The sequence below is a fragment of the Astyanax mexicanus genome, chromosome 13, assembly GCF_023375975.1.
Source record: "Astyanax mexicanus isolate ESR-SI-001 chromosome 13, AstMex3_surface, whole genome shotgun sequence".
Classification (NCBI taxonomy): Eukaryota; Metazoa; Chordata; class Actinopteri; order Characiformes; family Acestrorhamphidae; genus Astyanax; species Astyanax mexicanus.
This window is the reverse complement of record NC_064420.1, coordinates 15,194,204-15,212,787: the sequence shown is the minus strand read 5'-3', so window position 1 is coordinate 15,212,787 and position 18,584 is coordinate 15,194,204. Positions and strand designations below refer to the sequence as shown.

At 42.9% G+C, this 18,584-nt stretch overlaps 1 protein-coding gene across 1 annotated transcript; it reads right to left on the bottom strand.

Moving 5' to 3' along the window:
* Positions 1 to 1,802: 1,802 nt before the first annotated feature.
* Positions 1,803 to 14,662, bottom strand: LOC103035205 (E3 ubiquitin-protein ligase TRIM35-like). Its single transcript, XM_049463242.1, has 6 exons — positions 13,999 to 14,662; positions 13,647 to 13,742; positions 13,308 to 13,538; positions 13,103 to 13,125; positions 12,690 to 12,808; positions 1,803 to 2,719 (listed from the first exon to the last, which is right to left on the bottom strand). The coding sequence occupies exons 1-6, from the start codon at positions 14,401 to 14,403 to the stop codon at positions 2,175 to 2,177; spliced, it is 1,419 nt and encodes a 472-aa protein (XP_049319199.1). The 5' UTR covers positions 14,404 to 14,662; the 3' UTR covers positions 1,803 to 2,174.
* Between the last annotated feature and the right edge of the window lie 3,922 nt (positions 14,663 to 18,584).

Sequence of the window (18,584 nt, the reverse complement as noted above, 5' to 3'; positions counted from 1 at the left end):
TCTAATAGTGGCGAGAATGCGCACTTGTAGCGCAAAAAAAGGAACCAAAGAGTCTGTATGCGGCGAGAATGCGCAGTTGTGGCGTGGAAAACGGACCAAAGAGTCTAAAAGCGGCGAGAATGCGCAACTGTAGCGCAGAAAATGGGCCAAAGAGTCTACATGTGGCGAGAATGCGCACTTGTAGCACGAAAAAAGGAACCAAAGAGTCTATATGCGGCGAGAATGCGCAGTTGTGTCGCAGAAAACGGGCCAAAGAGTCTAACAACTCCAAAGAAACAAAAAATGGAGAGCAAATGCAGAAAATTTCAGGCATGTTGGGAAAATTACTATTTCAGAGTGAAGTGGGAAGCGTGTGTGTTTAATTTATCAGGAATCAGTTGCCTAATTAGGAGTATAATATTAAGAGACATTATGAACCGAAACATGAATTTGAAAAACCTTACTTTAAACAAAGATAGATAAAGATAGTAACCCAACTAAATTATATGTGTAAATGATAGTAATTAGGGAAATGTTTTATTAGTAGTTTAGTAGTACTAGTATATTTAATTATTTGTTTTATTGTTTTTTGAGTCTGTGGCCCGTGACTGCACATATATTTCTTCTTCTGGCCCACAACAAAAAAAGTTTGGACACTCCTGTTCTAAAGTTATAATGATATCAGGAGTCATGCTGTGATACTTAAAATCAAAATTATACTTTCACAAACACATTAGAATGTGATGGTACAGATACATTCTTTAAAAAACAGTGCCAAAATATTCATACACATTTTTTGTCACATTACAACCACAAACAAATATATTAAAAAATATATTTGGAATTTAATGTGAAAGACCAACACAAAAAGGTATACAATTGTGAAGTAGAAAGAAAAATATGCATGATTCAAAACATTTTTTACAAATAAAAAAATAAAAGTGTGGTGTGCAAAAGTATTTAGCCCCCTTTTCTCTGAGTGTAATCAGTTGCATTCAGAAGTTGTCTGATGACTGCTAATGACTAAAAAAAATCCACCTGTGTGTAATCTAAACTCAGTACAAATACAGGTGCTCTGTGGGGAGTAAACAGCATCATGACACAAATGACACAAAAATATCAGAAATAAGGTTGTGGAGAAGTTTAAAGCAGATTTTGGCTATAAAAAGATTTTCCAAGCTTTGAACATCTCACAGAGCACTGTTTAATCTATTTTCCGGAAATAGAAAGATAAATAGTACAACTCTTAACCTACCAAGACAAAGCCGTCCACCTAAACAGACAGACTGAACAAGGAGAGCACTGATCAGAGATGCAGCCAAGAGGCCCATGTTAACTCTGGACGAAATGCAGAGATCCACAGCTCAGGTAGGAGAATCTGTCCACAGGACAACTATTAGTCGTGCACTGCACAGCGATTGTTAAAAGAAAACCATAAAAAGTCACATTTGCAGTTTGCCAGAAGCCACAGACACAACTAACATGTGGAACAAGGTGCTTTGGTCAGATGAGACCAAAACTGATCTTTTTGGCCAAAATGCAAAACGCTATGTGTAGCGGAGAATTAACACTGCACATCACTCTGAACACACCATCCCCACTGTGAAACATGGTGGTGGCAGCATCATGCTCTGGGGCTGCTTCTCTTCAGCAGGGACAGGGAAGTTGGTCAGAGTTGATGGGAAGATGGAAGGAGCCAAATACAGGGCAATTTTGGAAGAAAATATGTTGGAGTCTGTAAAAGACTTGAGACTGACCTTCCAGCAGGACAATGTCTCTAAACATAAAGCCAGGGATACAATGAAAAGGTTTAAAACAATTAAATGTTTTAGAATGGTCTAGTGAAAGACCAGAATTAAACCTAATCCCAGAACTTGTGGCAAGATCTGAAAACTGTTGTTCACAAACGCTCACAATCTAATCTGACTGAAGAGTTTGACTCAGGGGGGCTGAGTACTTTTGCACAACGCACAATTTTCTTTCCACTTCATAATTGAACCCCACTTTGTGTTGGTCTTTCACATTAAATTCCAATGAAATATATTTATGTTTGTGGTTGTAATGTGACAAAATATGGAAAAGTTCAAGGGGTATGAATACTTTTGCAAGCCACTGTATACAGGTAATGATATACTTATGATGATAATTCATAAACTCACTACCTGTATAAATGTTGATTGTGAGCAGAGTTAACTTTAACTGTGCTGTTCCACTGTTACTGACGTCTTCACTGGTAAGATCCTCAGAGGATAATCAGATACATTCCAGAAAAGAGGTAAAACTCTCTCAGTGAAAGTGTGTGTTATAGTGTGCAGGTGTGTGTTGGTTAGAAGATCAGTGAAGGTCAGTTTCTCCCTGTCCCAGTCCAGCTGCACTCTGACCCTCTGCAGCTTCTCTTTAGGGGTGAGGGAGAGATCTAACTGTCCTGGGCAGCGTATCCAGTATTCATCACTGCTTTTACTGTAAACCAGACCCCACACTAAATTCCAGAAAGAATGTCCCTTTCTTGTTACAGATTCTGGGATCAAACCCAGTGCCCAGTCATCCCGGTCTCCAACCTGGACGTCCCAGCAGTGTGTCCCTGAGTTAAAACCCTCAGAACCCAGAACACACCAGTACTCATCAAATCTCTCTGGATTATCAGGAACTGATGATCTCTGGTCTCTCTTTTCTACAGCAGTGAGATCATCAGACAGGTGGAGGTGTGGGAGGGCAGTGTTGGGGTCCAGAGTAACAGGAGCTGAGGAGAGAGAACAGAATGAAACATCATGTTTTTCTCCATTTCTGTAAATGTTTTATCTCTACAGACTGATTTCTTTACTTAAAGTAAAACAGTTAAACAGCTTTAGAAGAAGATTCCAGAACTATAAACTCATCTCTCATCTGAGATAAAAGAGACTAGTTCCTCTTCACCAGACTGACTGTCATAAATAACCTTTATAAATGATAGTTAACCAAAATCTGACTGAATTTCAAAATATTTCGTTTTGTTAACTAGCTAGCTAACGTGGTAAAAATGGTAAATCAGGAATTAATGAACGTTTTGAATGAACATAATGAACACTTCCTTTATGTTCTATGTTAAAATATCCACTGTGAGAAACGAGGTGCAAGATCTTGTGCAGCTGTAAATGTATTAATTTTCCATTATAAAGGCATTGCCAAAGAAACATTGAATATGGAGGTGTAATTTGGAGCCTGATCAGCTGTTGTTTAAAATAATATTTGACGTATTTGTTTGATTTTTCAATCAGCATTAGACGCAGTTATATATATTTTTTTGCTTTGATTATGCAAATTACAACTAGTTGACTACTTTTTTGAACAACTAACTAATAGACTAGTAAAAAAAGTAGTTGTGCAACCCCTAGTACGTACTGCTTGTACTGCTTAAGGTCGCAGCCCCAGTCTCTCTGAGTTTACCAAATCACCGGTGAACAGAACAGAAAGACAAGAAAGGAACACTCTGAGTCTACCCAGCCACCAGTAGACATCAACTCAATGTAGAGCTGGGCGATTAATCAATTTTATCGATTAATTCGAATTTACAGAATTTACAGTCCTCCCTCCCTCCCGCGCGCGCGCTTCCTTATAAAGGAAGCAGCATGACAAATTTATATCTACACTATCTCTAAACAGAAGCGTGTAGCGGAGTGGGAGAAGTGCTGCTCCCAACGGAATGAACGCAGCAGCAGCAGCAGCACTAGTTCACCATTCAACGTTAAACAAGCAACTGTTTCAACTGTTTACCAGGTTCTGTATGCACTACAAGTTAAGATTTTTTGCATATTCATGAGAAAAGATCATCTTATTTTATAGAACACTGGCACTTATTTAAAAGTTTTGCTAGTATTGCCCCACGCCCTTGATTGGGCAGAGAAGAAGAAAGAGGGGGAGCAAACTCAGAGTATTTGGGATGGAGTTCGGGGCAGCTTCGCTGTAAAGCGTGAAGCCGAAGCCCCCCTTCTCATGACAAGAAACATGAGAAGAGAATAAAATTAAAGAAGGAGGAAGATGGGGAGGAGGTGGGTGCGAGGTTTGTTCAATGAGTAGGTAGAGAGGAAGTGACTGTTTAAATAGGGATGGAAGTGGGAGGAGTGAGGGCGTGGCTCACTCCCAAAACTTAGTTATGACACATAACTCCACTTTGCTAGTATTGACCCACGCCCTTGATTGGGCAGAGAAGAAGAAAGAGGGGGAGCGAACTCAGAGTATTTGGGATGGAGTTCGGGGCAGCTTCGCTGTAAAGCGTGAAGCCGAAGCCCCAAAAATTAAATCAGAACTTTCGACCACTGCTAGGATTTAAGAAGCAACTGAGTGTTGGAAGTCCGACCTTGTAGTCTTTGAGAAAGCCAGAGGATGAACCGATGCATGGGGAAGGCAGTGTGGAAGTCAAAGGAAAGAAAGGTAGGGAATAATTAAGTAAGGTATTTGAAGGTGCTGCCAGCCTATTCGAGTATAGGAATGTATGAGGTCCTTGGTGGCAGAAATCGGTTGAAGTGGAAAGGTAGTGTTGATCGACTTAATGGAATGATGCACGTGTTGTACATGTAGTTTAAAGGCCCCAAAAGCAGCCACCGACCCGCATGCGCAGCAGGAGCGACCTGGTAAGGTAGAAGGGGTGCTCCTGATGGTCCAACAGAAGTGAAGGGGGGGGGGGCGATGGAGTGGGAAGACTGTGTGGGAAGATGGGGCGATGGAGTGGGAAGACGGTGTGGGAAGACGGGGCGATAGAGTGGGAAGATGAGGCGATGGAGTGGAAGACGGGGCAATGTAGCGGGAAGATGGAGTGGGAAGACGGGGCGATGGAGTGGGAAGAAGGAGAGGGAAGACGGAGAGGGAAGACGGGGCGATGGAGTGGAAGACGGGGCGATGTAGTGGGAAGACGGAGTGGGAAGACGGGGCGATGTAGTGGGAAGACGGAGTGGGAAGACGGCAGCAACGGGAGATAAAAAAAAAGAGTAGGGAGGACAGACAGAATGAGGACAGTTGGAATGGTGGTGGGAAGATGGAGGATGGGAAGGGAGGACAGATGGACTGGTGTTGGGATGATGGAGGATGGGCAGGGAGGACAGATGAAATGGCGTTGGGATGATGGAGGATGGGCAGGGAGGACAGATGAAATGGCGTTGGGATGATGGAGGATGGGCAGGGAGGACAGATGAAATGGCGTTGGGATGATGGAGGATGGGCAGGGAGGACAGATGAAATGGCGTTGGGATGATGGAGGATGGGCAGGGAGGACAGACCGACTGGTGTAGCGAAGATGGGTAAGGAGGCGAAGACGAGGGTGGCGGTGACAAAGGTTAGTACGGTGAGGGTGATTGTTACAATGGCAACGAAAGATTGGAATGAAGAGGGCGAGATTACGTCCCAGATGGTGGCGATTATGCGGGCGGTGAAGGAGCGAGCTATGAAGTTGCGGCGATGATGGCGATGACATAGGCAGAGATGGTGGCGATGGTGACAATGGTGGAGAAGATGGCCAAAGCCAGGGCAAGGTGATGCCCAAGACGATGGCGATGAAGACGAGGAAGATGGAGATGAAGGCGAGAAGATCGCAGCGATGATGGCGATGACAGAGACAAAGACAATGAGGATGGCCATGACAACAGTGGCAGAGATGAAGGTGATGCAGGAAGAGATGGGGGCGATGATGACCATGGTGGCGAAGATGGCCATAGCGAGGGCAAGGTGATGCCCAAGACGATGGCAATGAAGACGAGGAAGATGAAGACGTAGGTGAGAAGATCGCGCTGATGGGATGTAGGCAGAGAGTGCGGCAATGATGAGGATGAAGATGGCTACTACAATGACGATGATAGCCACGACGAAAACTATGGCAGCGACGATGAAGGTGATGCAGACAAAGAAGGAGGCGGAGACGATTAAGGTGAAAATGGCCACGATGAGGATGAGATGATGCTCAGCATGGCGTTGATGAGAGCGAAGAAGGTGAAAGCAACGAATATGCAGGCCAGAAGATGGCGGCAACGGAGATGAAGGCGGTGATGTAGGCAGAGACAATGGCAATGGTGATAAAGACTATGGCGGCGATGAAGGCGATGCAGGCGGAGATGGTGGTGATGACGATGGCGATAAAGAGGGCAATGACGAGAGCTATTACACTCAAGACCATGGCGATGACGAAGGCAATGATGCAGGCGAAGCAGGTGAAAGTGATGAAGATGCCGGCGAGAAGATTGCGGCGATGATGGTGATGTGGGCAAAGATGGAGGTGATTATGATGGTGAAGACTGCCACGAAGATGACGACTACGGTGGTGACGATGGTGATGCAAAGATGGTGGTGATGACGACGATGGTGAAGATGGCCATGCGATGGTGATGATGGAGGTGAGTATGATGAGGGTGCCAAGGATCGTGGTGACGACAATGGCACAATACAATAGACAGAGCAGCGATGGTGGCAGAGATATGGAGGCAAAGATTGCAATGGTGAAGATGCTGATGGCAAAGATGAATACGATGGTAAGATAAGTATAATGATGGCGAAAATGATTACGATCATGGTGAGGAGGGTTATGATGGAAGCAGGGAGCATATGCGACCCACGCACTCTGTCCAGCTCAAAGGATAGACACCACGTTGGATAATTGTCTTCAATTCCGAAACGAGGTCAGCATTCGAAGGAACGCCAGTTCCGGGCCGAGCAGCAAGTGACCAGCAGGCGGCGCCAAATCAGCAGCAGGAATATCACAGTGGCCATGCTCGAGTACCGCCCAGTGAGGCTGCAGGGAGGCGGAGCCACACCAAGCCAGCGGGTCAGGCGGAAAAAGCATGCTGGAAGGGGAAACAGGAAAGGGCGGGCCACGGGAGCGGCGCGGGCGCCGGCAGCGGCAGTGGTAACGGCGTGGGCGCCGGTAGAGGCAGGGAGAGAAAGAAGATGCTGAGAGAGAGAGAGAGAGAGAGAGAGGGGAGCTGAACTCATATGCAGAAATACCGCTGATCCATGGATATGAAGGCACGCCGACAGAGAGAGAGAGAGAGAGAGAGGAGGCGTGGCTACGCTCTAGAACGGCCCAGTGAGGCTGTAGGAAGGCGGAGCCACACCCAGCCAGCGGGTCGGGCGGAAAAGAAACACGGGCCGGAAGGGGAAAAAAGGAAGAGCGGGCCGCGGTAGCGGCACCGGCGTGGGCGCCGGTAGCGAGAGAGAGAGAGAGAGAGAGAGAGAGAGAGGGGCGCTGAACAAATCTGCAGAAATACCGCTGATCCATGGATATGAAGGCACGCCGACAGAGAGAGAGAGAGAGAGGAGGCGTGGCTATGCTCAAGAACGGCCCAGTGAGGCTGTAGGAAGGCGGAGCCATACCCGGCCAGCGGGTTTGGTGGAAAAGAAATGCAGGTCGGAGCGGGCCGCGGTAGCGGCAGAGAGAGAAAGAGAGAGAAAGAGAAGGGCGCTAAACACATGTGCAGTAATACCGCCGGTCCACGGATATGAAGGCACGCCGGCACTCGCACGGGAGAGAGAGAGAGAGAGAGAGAGAGAGGAGGCGTGTCCACGCTCGAAGCTCGAGTATCGCCCAGAGAAGCAGTAGTAGGAGGAAATGCAAAACAGACGGCTCCAAGCAGTGCAGCGAGCCGCCGGAGGGGCGCGTGCAGCGCCGAAAAGGGTTGAAGAGGAGTCCGGCGAAGACGCGAGGAAGCCCTGCGAGTGTAGCAGGAGTGGTTCAGCGGAAGCGCTGAGAGAGAGAGAGAGAGAGACCGCCGCGGAAGACAGGGTCGCGGGGAGGCCTCGTGAAGGAAGCAGCAGCGGCGAAGAGAGAGGGAGAGAGACCGCCGAGGACGCGGAGATCGCGTGGAGGACCCGCAGTGGCAGCAGGAGAGGATAAACAGCGGCAGCGTCGCTGGAGAGATGGCGGAAAGAGAGAGAACGCGGAGAACGCGTGGAGGCCCCACAGGGGCAGGAGGAAGGGTTTAGCAGCAGCGGCAAGAGAGACCGCTCAAGGGCCGAGGAGACCATACGGGAGCTGCCAGACCAGGTAGAGGAGACGACAGCCACAGCCGCCGAGACAAGCTAAAACCACTACCAGGGAAGGCAGCCTGGAGCAGAGGCAGTGGAGGAGTCATGGTGGACGGGAGCAGCTGGTCGCAGGAGACAGACAGGTGCAGAACCATCGTGTACCAGGTAAGGAGCGGTCGGCAACACCACATGCGAGGTTTGTTCAATGAGTAGGTAGAGAGGAAGTGACTGTTTAAATAGGGATGGAAGTGGGAGGAGTGAGGGCGTGGCTCACTCCCAAAACTTAGTTATGACACATAACTCCACTTTGTTTTGCAATTCAAGCCCAATGGGGAAAAGTCTTTACTTAATAGCATATTAAATTGTACTTGTTTTCTATTTTCTACTTTGTAAGTTTTATCGAAAAGGGCACCATTTTATTTCTTTCTATTTGTTTTTGAGGGTGTGTTTATTGTTGCTATTTTTTTAAGTTTGAGGGTGCGTTGTGTCAGTACCTAAACTATGTTTGAGAAAGCTTTCTAAAAGTTACTGGATGTTCTCACAGTTTACAATTGTTTTTTTTTGCTTGTTTCTGGTTGCACTTTAACCAAAAAGGGAATATTTTAAGTGAAAACAAATTAAATAAGAACTAGTTTTTAACCATTTCTTTATTATCTTTAGTTAGATTTTTAGTAGGGGAAAAATTGATTTAAATCGAAAATCTGTTTTTTTTTTTAAATCGAAGATTTTTTTTTTAGGCCATATCACCCAGTTCTAACTCAGTGATAAAACACTTGCATCTGAACTGCAATTGAAAAAACAGGAGGACCAGTGACTTTTTAGGCTTTCTCGGTCACATGACATCACGTTCAGTAACTCCTCCATTTCCACTCGCTGTTGTGTTTACGTGGATCTCTGTGGAAACTCATGACCAAGTGTAAATACGGTGCGTAGCAGTGGACAAATATCTATTTAATTAAATGCGAGGTGACGAAACTGTGCATCCGGACGGGAATAAAATTACCGGAGGACCACGGAGTTCAGCGAAAAACAGTACATACATGGTCGTTCCAGATGGAAATAAAATCACAGAGGACCCACATAAAAGGGAAAATTATCCCAGGAACCCCTGAGAAACTAATTCTGTCTGGATAGAGCTTAACAGAGGACAAAAGACACCTCTCTATTGTTCTGACCAAGAGAACATAGAAAAGCACCTTTTAGGCCTAGCAATTGCTAGGGGCCCCAAATTGTCACGAGGCCCCCAGACAATGACTGGTTATGAATTAAATGCAACGACAAACTGTGTGAGAGGCTGTTTAAATTCTGTGACGCTCAATACAGGAAAGTATAACAACACTGACTAACTGACATTAGTTTCACTTTCAAATCATGTTAAAAACACACCAAAACCTCTATCTATCCTTTATATTTAACAATATTTGATTAACTTTACATGTCCTATTACATCTTAAGTTTATTTAATTCAATTCAATTTTATTTTATTTCTATAGCGCTTTTTACTACAATGGTTGTCACAAAGCAGATTTACAGAGAAAAACAGGTCCACGCTTCTTATTAGCAGCACCACATAGATGCCAATTTTTATGGTGACACAGTGGCAAGAAAAAAAACTCCCTTTAAAAGGAAGAAACCTTGGAAGGAACCCAGGCTCAGTCAGAGGAACCCATCCTACTCGGGTTGACTCGCTCAGTACAATAAAATTGTACATAAATGAGCTGAGTTTTATATGGTTATATTTGTAGCCATGCTCTGTCTGAACTCGAGCTGTGAAAGAGACGAGGTGCAGCGCATTTTGCCTCAATCTTGGTCAAACAACAATATAACATTTCAGTAAAGATGTTGGTTAAAGTGTGTTTTATACCATTGCTTTACTTTTGATCCAACTTTATTTATTATTACATTTTTGACCAAGACAGAGACACAATGGACACTAGTGTCCAGTAGCAAGTGGCATTTTAGATCATTGGACAACAAGTAAATTAATATGAATAAATGTATATGTTTTACTTTCTCAAAATAAAAATATAAAAGTGAATAAATTTATGTTCAGTCAAAATGTTTTTCTTTTTTCATTTTTTATGTTCAACACTGCACTTGCATGGTGTGAAAGATAGAATGAATCAGAATGAGCATCAGGTGCATCTGTCAAATTCTCAAACAGAAGAATGCATAAATCTGCTTTATGAGAACAGTGAAAAGTATCTTTAAATCCAATGAGAGACTATTCGCTGCAAGTTGCATGTCTTTTGGGGTTTGTGTCTACCAGCTTGGCGCATCTGTAGAGATTTTTGCTTATTCTTCTTTGAAAAATTGCTAAAGCTCACCCAGGTTTGATGGAGTGTTTCTGTGAACAACAGTTGCCACAGAAGCTCAATAGTATTTAGGTCAGGATTTTGACTGGGCCATTCTAACACATGAATATTCTTTAATCTAAATCATTTAATTGTAGTTCTGGCTGTATATTTAGGATCATTGTTCTGCTATAATGTGAAGCTTCGCCGCACTCTCAAGTCTTTTGTTGCCTCCAACAGGTTTTGAATGATTGATTCTTATTTTCAGGACTGCCCTGCATTTACCTTACTGTCCCTGCTGAAAAATATCATCCAAAACGGTGATGCTGCCACCACCATGTTTCACAGTAGTGATGGTGTTTTCAGGGGGATGTGTGGTGTTAATTTTCTGCTGCAAATAGCACTTTGCATTTAGGCCAAAAGTGCAACTTTGGTCCCACCTGGACAGAGCACCTTCTTCCACCTTCTTCTGTGTTTCCTTACTTGGTGTACAAACACAACTTTAGGCTTGCTTTAAATTTGGTTTATAGCAAAGGAACATGCTCTCTGGTATGTTTCTTGGTTTTTATGATGCTGTTTTATCACTAATGTTCTCCAACAAACCTCTGAGGCCTTCACAGAAGAGCTAGTTATTAACAATAATTTACACACAGGTAGAGTCTATTTTTTATTTAATTAGGTGACTGAAGACAATTGGTCACACTGGATTTTACTCAGGAGTATCAGAATACAATTTCCTAAATAAAAATGCACCTTACACTTTTTTTTGTCTTTTCATTTCATAATTACTTGCTACTCTGTGCTAATCTATCACATAAAACCCCAATAAAATACTTTATATATTATATATATTAATATTAGGTTTGTGGGTAAAATGTGAAAATGTGGAAAGGTTAATTGGTATAAATACTTTTTCAAGGAACTGAATGTTCTAGATCAGGGGTGTCAAACTCATTTTGGCCGAGGGCCACATTGGCATATTGGCTGTCCTCCGAGGGCCAGATGTAACTTATAAATGTAATAAAATGTAACCAAATGTAATATATGTAAATAAATGTAATTACTCCTTAATGTTAAATAACTCTCAATATATGATTTATTCAATCAAATATTACAGTTGCATGGAAAAAATGTTTGCTTGTTGCTCTATTAACATAAATCCTTTTAATTTGTCATGTTATGAAAACCAAAAACTCCACCAATCAAAAACCAAACTAGTCAAGTGAATAGAAATGACATCAAATACAAGTTATATTAACTTTGATCAAAACGTTTGATACTGAAAAGAGGCTTAATAAATATAAAATCAAAAATTGTGAGCTGTGACAGATTTAGCATTTCCTCAGATTTAGCAGTTCCTCATCCAACCACTAGTGGGAGCAGCAGCAGCACAAGTCTGCAGTCTGAGTCAGAGCTACAGCCCAGCCACGGGCTACAGGGCTCAGCTCAGCCAGTCTGGAGCGTTTTTACAGTTTTTAAAGTTCTTCTGTATAGGAAATAAAGGTTTTAACCGCACTAACCGGATAATACAGCTCTCTACACTTCATCTTTCAGCCCAAGCAGCTAACAGCAGCAGTTTAGAACAGCCGACACGGAGTCACTGCTGGGATTACATTATAAACAGGTCAGTTAGCGTGCTGCTAACCTCAGGATGTTTATAACTACGGAGTTTAGAACACACCACGGCTGCAAGGTTAGACTGTTGAAGGCTACTGAAGACTATTAAAGGCTATTGGAGGTTATTGAAAGGGTTATTGGAGCAGAAATCAGTACAGGCTGGTTAGATAAGTGATTCACCTCCTCCTCCTTTGCTGCGGTGAAACTGTGACTAGCGCTGTCACAGTGATGTTTATTAACCTCATTAAAACAGATTTTGTCAGGTATTGTCTTATAAATATTTACACAGAACTTATATCTCTTCTAAAAAGCGTTTATTTTGGTCAGTAACACTCTTCGTAACACAAAAGGCATACCGGTCTTTCGCCTTGAAGCACAGCCGTCCGTCTGCATCAGCTTCTCTTTTTCTGGACATTATGGGATAAACATGTCTCAATTCCACCCGCGAAGTTACACCTTCCCTCCGGCAGGGTTTCCACATCAATGACTACACTGCCGTGTAGTGGCAGTAAGCCGTAACTTTGCGGGTAATACAATCGACAAGCATTGTGGGAAATGTATTTTTTGGTCAAAGAACGCTTCTGACCTATTTATTATAGACACTAAGATCTTACAAGCTCTCGCGGGCCACATAAAAAGACGTGGCGGGCCACATTTGGCCCGCGGGCCTTGTGTTTGACACATGTGTTCTAGATCTTTCTACTGGATTGTTGCTGCAGATCAATGTAGAAAACATGGAGACTCAGAACATCTGCAGGAATCAGTCCAGAATCAGACTGTATCTGAGAGATCAACCCTAAGAGAAACACAACTTACTGTACTGGATAATCTCCTGCATCTTCTCCCACACTCTGAACTTCAGGTTGGAAAGGTGTTCGGCTACATTGATCAGAGCTCCTGATGTCTTCTCTGGATGCTTTGGTGAGCGCTGAACTCTGAAAATATAAAACTGTGTGAAATATTTCACTGTATAAAGTTTACAGCCTGTAATTTATTTACATAAACGTCAATATTTTACTTAATTTATTGCCTTGAGTCAATAATTCTGTTGTTTCTGTTAAATCAATATTTCTACTACTGTTCTCATTACTAAAACATTATCACACAATCCTTATTCACCTTCATTTCATTATCATACATTCATATTTACCAACAATCAAATATACTGTAGATTTAAATGAATTATTATTTTAAGAGGAGATAAAATGGGTGATCTGACACTGACTTACTGTTTCTCTGTAGACTTGAAGTTCTGAGAGGAGAAATAAAGAGAAGATTTTAATAAATGAAGAGTCTTTTCAGGAGGATTTCAGATAAAATTGAGGAAGGAATGAATGTCTAAGACCCCGCCAACACTGATCACACACTCACCAGTATGAAAGAGAGAGAGAGAAAAGAGAGAGAGAGAGAGAGAGATGGTAAAGAGATTCTTACCTGTAAGAACTGAATGTCCTCAGCTTCCATCTCCTTCTCTATGTTTCTGATTGTGTCTGAAAGAGATGATATTTCTTCATTCATCTCCTCAATCTTCCTCCTCATCATCTGACTCTTCTGCTCCACTTCCTCCTTCAGTGCAGCTATCCTCACTGCTTCTTCATCTCTTAGAAACTGGTGAAGCTTCTCAAACTCCTGCTTTATCTGTCTCTCTGTGTGCTGGGTCTGCGTCTGGAATGAGAGACGATTAGGAAACACAAACTCTAACAGATGTTCTACAAGCACTCATCACTAACATGATCTTAACAACATGACTGACAGTTCAAGATGATGGATCACCTTAATGTGGGCTGCTGTTTGATCATAGTCTCGTTTAGCTTCCTCTAAGACTTTCAGGTTCTTCTGTAGAGGCTCCAAATCAGTCTGGAGTTTAGTCTGGAATTGAACCACAGTGTAGTTTAGTGAATTCCTTCAACATTTGAACAGAAATATAAATGTGATCACAGAGAGAACGACTGAAGATCAGAGGATTTTACTGTTCAGTAAATTAAACTCAGCATTTTATAACTTTATTATTATGGATTAATGACTCACTCCTACTTTCTGCTCTCTGGTCTGAAACCACACCCACTAACAGACTTTATACAGTTTATACAGTTCAGAAATAGAAATACTAGAACTAATATCCTACCTTACAGTCAGTCACAGCTTCATCTATTGGACAGCATTTGTGAGTTGTATGTGATTTTGATAGATGACACACCAAACACACAGGCTGCTGATCATCCAAACAGAAGAGCTTGAGTTTCTCATTGTGCAGACTGCAGACCCCCTCAGACCCTGCTGAAGATCTCTGACTCCTGCTCTCCAGAAAAGTTTCACACAGGTTCTTTATTGTAAAGCTAATAGGTGGAAAAACTTTAGAGGATCTTCTTCTACAAATTGGACATTCTTGAGAGCCCTGAGTCTTCCAGAACTGCTGCAGACAGGTTCTACACACACTGTGGGAACACGACAGAACCACCGGATCCCTGAAGATCTCACAGCACACAGGACATGAAAGCTCTTCTTCTGAAAGAGGGTATTTAGCAGCCATTTCCTCCAACTGCTGCTGTGCTGTTCCTCTGTAACACTCCTTCAGTACAAACTTCTCTTTCTCTTTCAGGACGTCTGGAATGATCAGATCAGCACAGGAGAGAATCAGCTGCTGTAGCTCTTTATCCCACTGAGTTCTAGATCCTTTCAGAACCACACATCCAGAACCAGAACCATCCAGTCCGTGTTTAAAAGCTTCTGATTGGTGTTTCTGAGTGAAGTGAATGCAGAATGAAGAAAAATCAGAGCGACAGTGTGAGTTTCACAGAGTAGAGGAGGTGGAGCTTAGAAAAAGGAGGAGTCAGTCAGATGCTCTATTGTAACTGTGGGATTTCTACACTAGATGGCACCAGATCATCACCAACCTGAAACAAGGAGCTCTCAGATGAGTGAAGATGATCAGTTTCTGTAAATCAGATTAAAGTTGTATCCAGTGAGGAACATTTTATTGTATAATCACAAATTCTTATTCCTCTCTTTATGGTTTAGAAATGAGGGGTCAGTCAGATGCTCTATTCTTACACTTTTATTTAAAATGTTTACAATAAACCATAAATCTTGGGCAAACAAGATGGCTGCCACTGCAGGTGCAGCAGGCAGAAGCAAAACTCGAACAAAACCTGAAATATACCGCACAGATTCAGGAAAAGTTACTGTGGAAGATGAGTTTTTAAACTTTCTTTTTATTAAGATCAAAACTGTAAAATAGGATGATATTGTTTTGATGGCTGTGGACCATTTTGCATCAGAATCGATTACAAACTCTACCAAACTGCTTTTTGATCTATGCCCTGGTACCACTCGCAAGTTTGTAGCTCATACTGGGCCACAAAAAGACTCAAAGTACCTCAATGAAGCTGGTGAGAACGTTCCTCGTTTTGTTTCCCACAATCTTGATGAACTACCACCTGTGACCTTTAACAGCTTGGATGTTTCCTGTCTGCTTGGTAAGATTGAACAACTGGGTGCAGATATTATCACCATGAAACAAGCTGTGTCCCTACAGACAAACACCTGCAATGATTTGAGAATTATCACTGCAGACATAAACCAGCGTCTGGGCATTATTGAGCAGCCTAGAGCAAATCAGGAGAGAGGGCCTACTTCCCAAACAAACAAGGCCAGAAAAAGTCAGAGAGTGACTTCTCACCAAGCCTGTGAGAAGACCCAAGATGGCTTGCAGAGTCAGATCATTGAGAAAGACTCAAGCCAGAAGGTGGATAATCTTCCCTCAAGCCTGGATGGATCAACCAGCAGCACAAAAGTACATCCTAATGTGGCATGGAGTGACGTGGTTGCTACCACACCCTGGATCCGGGCCCAGGGCACTAGGAGTAACAACCGCCGTAAACAGGTTTCTGAAAATGCTACGGTCAACACCAAGCCTCGGCTGAATCATCTCAAAGGCAAGAAGACTGGTGGTATTTTTGGGACTGGCACTAGTGGAGACATTCAAGTCATAAAGTCTAAGCTGGTGATTGTGTTTGCAACTAAATTCTCACCTGATTTAGACTCGCAAGGTGCAAGGTAACCTGTCAAAAGTTAGAAACTGTTCATAGCCGGTTCAGTTCATTTAAAATAACTGCAGAATGCAAAGAAGTGAGTGAAATGTATAATCCAGAGCTGTGGCCTGAGGGTACTTTTGTGCGTTGATTCTATGAGGCACGCAAACCCAAGCCCACTGTGGGGTCAGTGGTGGTGATGAATGTGCCTTCAACGGGGACTGAGGTATATGAAGACCAGTGTTAGCCACAGGGATGGGGATTAAGTGTCTTACAACTCCAGAGGCTTACGCCTAGGACAGTCTGCTGGGGACAGAGCACATCATGCTGTTGTTGACCAGCTACTGGAGACCACAGACATACTTTGTTAGCAAGAGACATTTTTAGCCATACAGGACCTGGATAAACTTAACTCTGTGCACAGTGACTTCCATGGAGCAGGAGAGTCCACTACAGATTTGAGGTGTGGCCATTCTGTGGCGCAAGAAATATGACCCAATGATTAGTGTTATTAGATTAGAGGTGGATTGGTGTATTGCAATCAAAATTGTGCATGATATGAATGTTTTTATCATTTTAAATGTTTGTACTCCATACGATAGCTATAAGAATGAAGATGAATATGTGAAAAGATTGGCTTTTTGTTTGCTTCAGTTGCTCTAACCTGAAGAAATGGCAAAAAAAAAAAATCTCTCTCTCTCCTGTATTCATCTCTTTTCCGTGGGCATTTCGATTTTTCTGTATTAACACAACGTGCATGTGAATAATTTGAATAGTGCTTTATGTCCGTCATTCATCTTGCTTGATAAAATGAAATGTTATCAGCTGCATGTAACTTAGTTTGGTTAGCCTCCCACAAAACAACCTGCGCAATGTAAAACGTTGACTGCAAGCTAGCTGGCTGTTGTTTTTTTTTTGTTACCTAAACGTGGGACAGTAGGTGGCTGTCAGATTATTTAGGATCACTTAATGTCCTAAACTCGACGACATCAGATTTTATAGAAGTTGATTGTGATCATGTCTTGTAATTCTGTGAAGGCTACATTTCAAGCTCACCTTCAGGGCAGTCGCTCTACTCCCACGGCATCTTCAAACTCCTCTTGGGTCTCTGAAGCTCCGCCCGGTCGTGTGCTGCACTTTTTTTTTTCTTCTTTTTTTCTAATGAAGCGTGCTGCCTTTTGCTCTCGAGGTGTCTGAATCTGAATGACTGACTCTGAAAACTTTGTTTTACGAAACTTCAATCAAAATTATGAATTATAAAGAAAATCTTGTTGAAATATGCCTATTTTTTTTTCCCCTCCCTCGAAAGGGCAATATCAGCCAAGGACGGCAAAAAGGCAGTTGCCCAAGCACATTGGGCCATAGCGTCTGCACATCACTGAACTCTTATATTAAGGAATGTACATGTGCAAATGTTTTTGTGATGGGTGATTTGAATGGAGACACCTCTGATGAGAAATCTCTATTTGGTCAGCACTTGTTGCAGTTCTGTCATGACAGTAAACTGGTCCTTTCCAGTAAGAAATTACTCCCTGTAGATAGTTATACCTATATCAGTGAAGCATGGCACACAACATCATGGCTGGATCATGTAATCTGTACAGCCGATGCTCATGAAAGTCTGGAAAAAGTTGAAATTTTGTATGAGTTTACCACCTCTGATCACTTACCTGTCTCGATGGTGATAAATGTTGACCAATTACCTCACTGCAGTAGTTCATCAGAAGATGGCGCCAATGGGCCCAAAGTAAATTGGGCTAAACTAACTAACTATAAGATGATGTTTTGTATTATTGTGGGAGGTCAGATGTTATCCTGAGGGAGGTACAGTTGCCAATAAATGCTATTCTGTAATGATCTTTGTAAAATGTACAACAGCATAGTGAGTGCCATGCATGAGGCCAGTAGAACTCTACACACTCACCCCAAAAGGGCTAACAACATCAAGCCTGGTTGGAATAAGTATGTAGCTGACCATCAAGAAGCCACTAAGAGGGCTCATAGGGCCTGGGTTATAGCTGGTCGGCCTAAGCATGGACCAGACTTGGAGCATAAGAAACTTGCCAATGCTAGATATAAGTATGCGGTGCGCTTTGTTGGGAAGCATGAGCAAGCCTTAAGAGCTCATTCTATGGCAACTAACCTGCTTGATAATAATGTCACTGAGTTCTGGAAAGAGGTAAAATCTACAAATAGGGCCAAAGCAGTACTACCATGCCACATTGATGGGGTATCTGAAGCTGATAATATAGCTGAGCGGTGGAGGCAGCACTATGCAGCTCGGTTTAATTGCATCAAAAGTGAACCCTATTGTGAAGGCAAACTAAATGAGGAAGTGATTCACTTTACACCCAATGAGGTTTTTCATGCTATAGAGCAACTAGCCGATAACAAATCTAGTTGCGATGATAACATCACTGCAGAACATCTTAAGTTAGACAGCCCTAGAATTGCAGCATTGTTGTCTATTTTGCAAAAAAGAGTGTTGTGTTGATATGTAGAGCTGAGGAGGATCATAAAGTGCCCTTTCCAACATTTTACCTGTCAGGGCAATCAGTATGTGTATCAAGCAGTACAAAATATCTTGGGCACATTATCACTGACAGGTTGGGAGATGATGCTGACATGTATAGGCAGAGACGAATGTTGTATATCCAAGCAAACATGTTAGTAAGAAAAA